Genomic DNA, 3,656 nt, shown 5'->3' with positions numbered 1-3,656 from the left:
AACACAAAGCACTAATACTGTGGCTGCTACTGCTGTCTCTTACTTGTTATTTATACTACTTATTAGCCTTTTTACAACCCAATGTGCAAGCCACCAAATCCCAGAGGACAGTTTGGGCTATTATAAGTCCATTCGGAGGGACAGTCGGGACTTTGTGTTTGCTGTTTAAAACGTCCATCTTCCTCCTCCTGGTTTGAGAGGCAGAACTGGCAGTAATATGATAGAAGGAACTTAGTCACCTAGATCACAGAACTCTCTCTTAGTCACCTAGATCACAGAAATAATGACTAGATCACAGAAATAATGACTAGAGTTCCAGCAAGTCCATAAAGAGGCTATTTTCCCCGCTGATTTGTGCTTGAATGGAGCGTGTTTATATGAGGTACTGGTGTCTGCTATGCTGTTGAGGGGGCTCTGGAGGAGGTGTGTGTTAAGAGAGAGACTGACCTTCTGAGCGCAGCACATGTTGTGAGTGGCCGATTCGAAACAGGATCACTTGGCGCGCGGCTGCCTTGCTGGGTCTGGCTGGGGGCGCGGAGAGAGTGCGCCGCTTTTCCACCAGGATGGCCAACAGACATGACTACCCAGGGTCTCACCGCACAGAGCTGTCAGTCAGGAGCGAAACACACACACACACACACACACACACACACACACACACACACATACAGTACACACACACTATCCAAGTTTTCCCCACACAGAGCTATCAGTCAGGATCTAAACACTCAACCTGAAAACACTCAAGCAAACCACAGGGCTCAGAAACACACCGTCCAAATATCTCACTGTGGAGACCAGATGCATGATGAGCTTAAAACACACACACACACACACAAACACACACACACAGACACACACCTCCTGGGATATACAGTACACACAAGCACACGGGCACATGCACTAACTGTAACAAACACACACACGTCTGGAATAATGGTCTTAATACACGACACATTATCTAGACACATTATGGAATCTAGACAGACACACACACACACACACACAAATGCTCACACACACACACACACATCACAGTCTTGCGGTTGTGACTGGCCCAGAGGCTGTAAGGCTACTGACATTCCACCACTGTGTGTCTGTGTGTGTGTGTGTGTGTGTGTGTGCCATGTGGGCCCACCTGCATCTGGTTTAGCAGCAGGGCTGTCGGAGTCGGACAGTAGCCTCCATTAAAGGGGAATATGGGAGGAGAGAGAGGAGGGCCGGGCTACAGCCCAGAGAACAACCTGTACCCACTCAACATCCCTGCACTCTCTCGCTCCTCTCTCTCTGTCTCTCTCTCATCTCTCTCTCTCTCTCTCTCTCTCCCTCTCTCTCCTTTCCCCTCTCTCTCTCTTTCTCTCTCATCTCTCTCTCTCTCATCTCTCTCTCTCTCCCTCTCTCTCGCTCCTCTCTCTGTCTTTCTCTCATCTCTCTCTCTCTCTCTCTCTGTCTCTCCCTCTCTCTCCTTTCCCCTCTCTCTCTCTTTCTCTCTCATCTCTCTCTCTCTCTCTCTCTCTCTCTCTCTCTCTCTCATATTCAAATTCTAAGAAGCGTTATTAGCATGACTGTTTGGGTACAGTGTTGCCAAAGCTAGTGTTATAGATAACACAGTTGAATCACAAAATGAAGACAATAGACATACAGCAATGTGGGTATAAACAATAGTAGTAGGTCTTTCAAAATTGAAATTGAAATTCAAAGGAGCTTTATTACAGTAGCAGTGTTGCCATGGCTACAAATAACACAGTAGTAGCACAAAATAACTCACTTTTCTCTTCATTTAGTTTTCATATGGTATCTATTTAAAATAAATATGTATGTTGTGATTACCGCTGTTTACTGTTTGTTATTGTTGTTGCTGTTGTTGTTTGTGCCCCCAGTGTTCAACGTGTCCAGTCTGTGTAGAGAGGTCAGCATCACTGCCTACTCCCGCATCAAGATTCTCAGACTGGACGGCAACAAGCTCCGCCCACACGAGCTCCCAGCAGACTGGGCCATGTGCCTACGGGTCCTTCATCACATTTACATATAGCCCCGCCCACACGAGCTCCCAGCAGACTGGGCCATGTGCCTACGGGTCCTTCATCACATTTACATATAGCCCCGCCCACACGAGCTCCCAGCAGACTGGGCCATGTGCCTACGGGTCCTTCATCACATTTACATATAGCCCCGCCCACAGCCGTCATAAGCATCATCACATTTACATATAGCCCCGCCCACAGTCCTCATAATCACCACATTTACATATAGCCCCGCCCACAGTCGTCATAAGCATCATTACATTTACATATAGCCCCGCCCACAGCCGTCATAATCATCATCACATTTACATATAGCCCCGCCCACAGTCCTCATAATCACCACATTTACATATAGCCCCGCCCACAGCCGTCATAATCATCATCACATTTACATATAGCCCCGCCCACAGCCGTCATAATCATCATCACATTTACATATAGCCCCGCCCACAGTCCTCATAATCACCACATTTACATATAGCCCCGCCCACAGCCGTCATAATCATCACATTTACATGTATCCCCGCCCCCAACCTTCTACGCATTATCATATTCCCATTCAACTCACCCCAAACATTTAGTCTTAAAGGGACACCAGGCAAGCCTGATGCTTTTTCTCTACGAAACTCCCCCTCGCTCAGTCTGAAGCTCTTTTCCTTTTCTTTGCATCTTCCGTCAAGGGTTTTCGCTGCTTCTTCGCCGGCTCTGCCATTATACACACGTTTGCAACAATCTCTAGCGTTTCGTTAGCCTGCCTCTGTGCTGTGGATGCAGGATGTAAACTGATCCTGCTTCGGTCGGCGGGTATGGTACGCTGAACTTGCAAGCGGGATATTACAGGCAGTAGGGGCGGGCGAGAGAGCCTTCATTCGCCCTGTAATGAGTCATTTAACCATATACCGTCTTACGAAGATTATTAATTAACACGAAAACGTTGCCTGGTACCCTTTAATCGACTTAGTTAACTTAATCATTATATTCCCATTTAACTCACCCCAAACCTTTTAGTCTTAATCTACATCATCATATTCCCATTCAATTTACTCCAAACCTTTAGTCTTATTGTACTTGGTCATTATATTCCCATTTAACTCCCCCCAAAACTTTAGTCTTAATCCACTTTGTCATTACATTCCCATTTAACTCACCCCTACTTTGAGGCCAATACCTAGGGCCCTATTTCAACTTCAACAACGAAGAGCTATCTTGTGGCATGTGGAAGTATTGAGGGGACTCGACAGTGTTTGCAAAAAAAGCTCTTGTCCATAGTGTTAGCCAAATTAGCAAATTGATTTGGCCTATTTATCAAATTATCATTAGACTTAAAAACTTTACTTTTTGCCCATCATTCAAATGAGGGCCCTTCCACATGATGTGCTTATTCTGCCCTCCTTAAGTAGATATCCCAATATCCTTACATAAAGCAGATCTGTTACAGATGAAATCTATTTCTATTCTGCCTGGTTTGTGTTCTTTCCAGCATTACACGTCTGTTAGAGTTGTTTACGTTAGTGATTAAATCGATGACACAGCAGAAGAGGGTTGTCTGTCCACAGCCCACCCATCCTGCACTGTTTAAACACATTTGTTGTGTGAACGCCTACGTGCTGTAGAGGTCTCTCACAGTGTGTG

At 45.9% G+C, this 3,656-nt stretch overlaps 1 protein-coding gene across 1 annotated transcript in view; it reads left to right on the top strand.

Moving 5' to 3' along the window:
* The window catches only part of zgc:113307 (uncharacterized protein LOC553753 homolog), a 16,924-nt gene extending 14,397 nt beyond the window's left edge, over positions 1-2,527 (top strand). Inside the window, exon 4 of the mRNA XM_042089768.1 lies at positions 1,881-2,527. Coding sequence (XP_041945702.1) covers positions 1,881-2,032 — 152 coding nt within the window. The 3' untranslated portion in view covers positions 2,033-2,527. The remainder of the gene's footprint in view (positions 1-1,880) is intronic.
* The last annotated feature ends 1,129 nt before the right edge of the window (positions 2,528-3,656 follow it).

This window comes from Alosa sapidissima, chromosome 4 (genome assembly GCF_018492685.1).
Source record: "Alosa sapidissima isolate fAloSap1 chromosome 4, fAloSap1.pri, whole genome shotgun sequence".
Classification (NCBI taxonomy): Eukaryota; Metazoa; Chordata; class Actinopteri; order Clupeiformes; family Clupeidae; genus Alosa; species Alosa sapidissima.
Note: the sequence above shows the minus strand (reverse complement) of the source record. Positions and strands in the feature narration are given on the sequence as shown.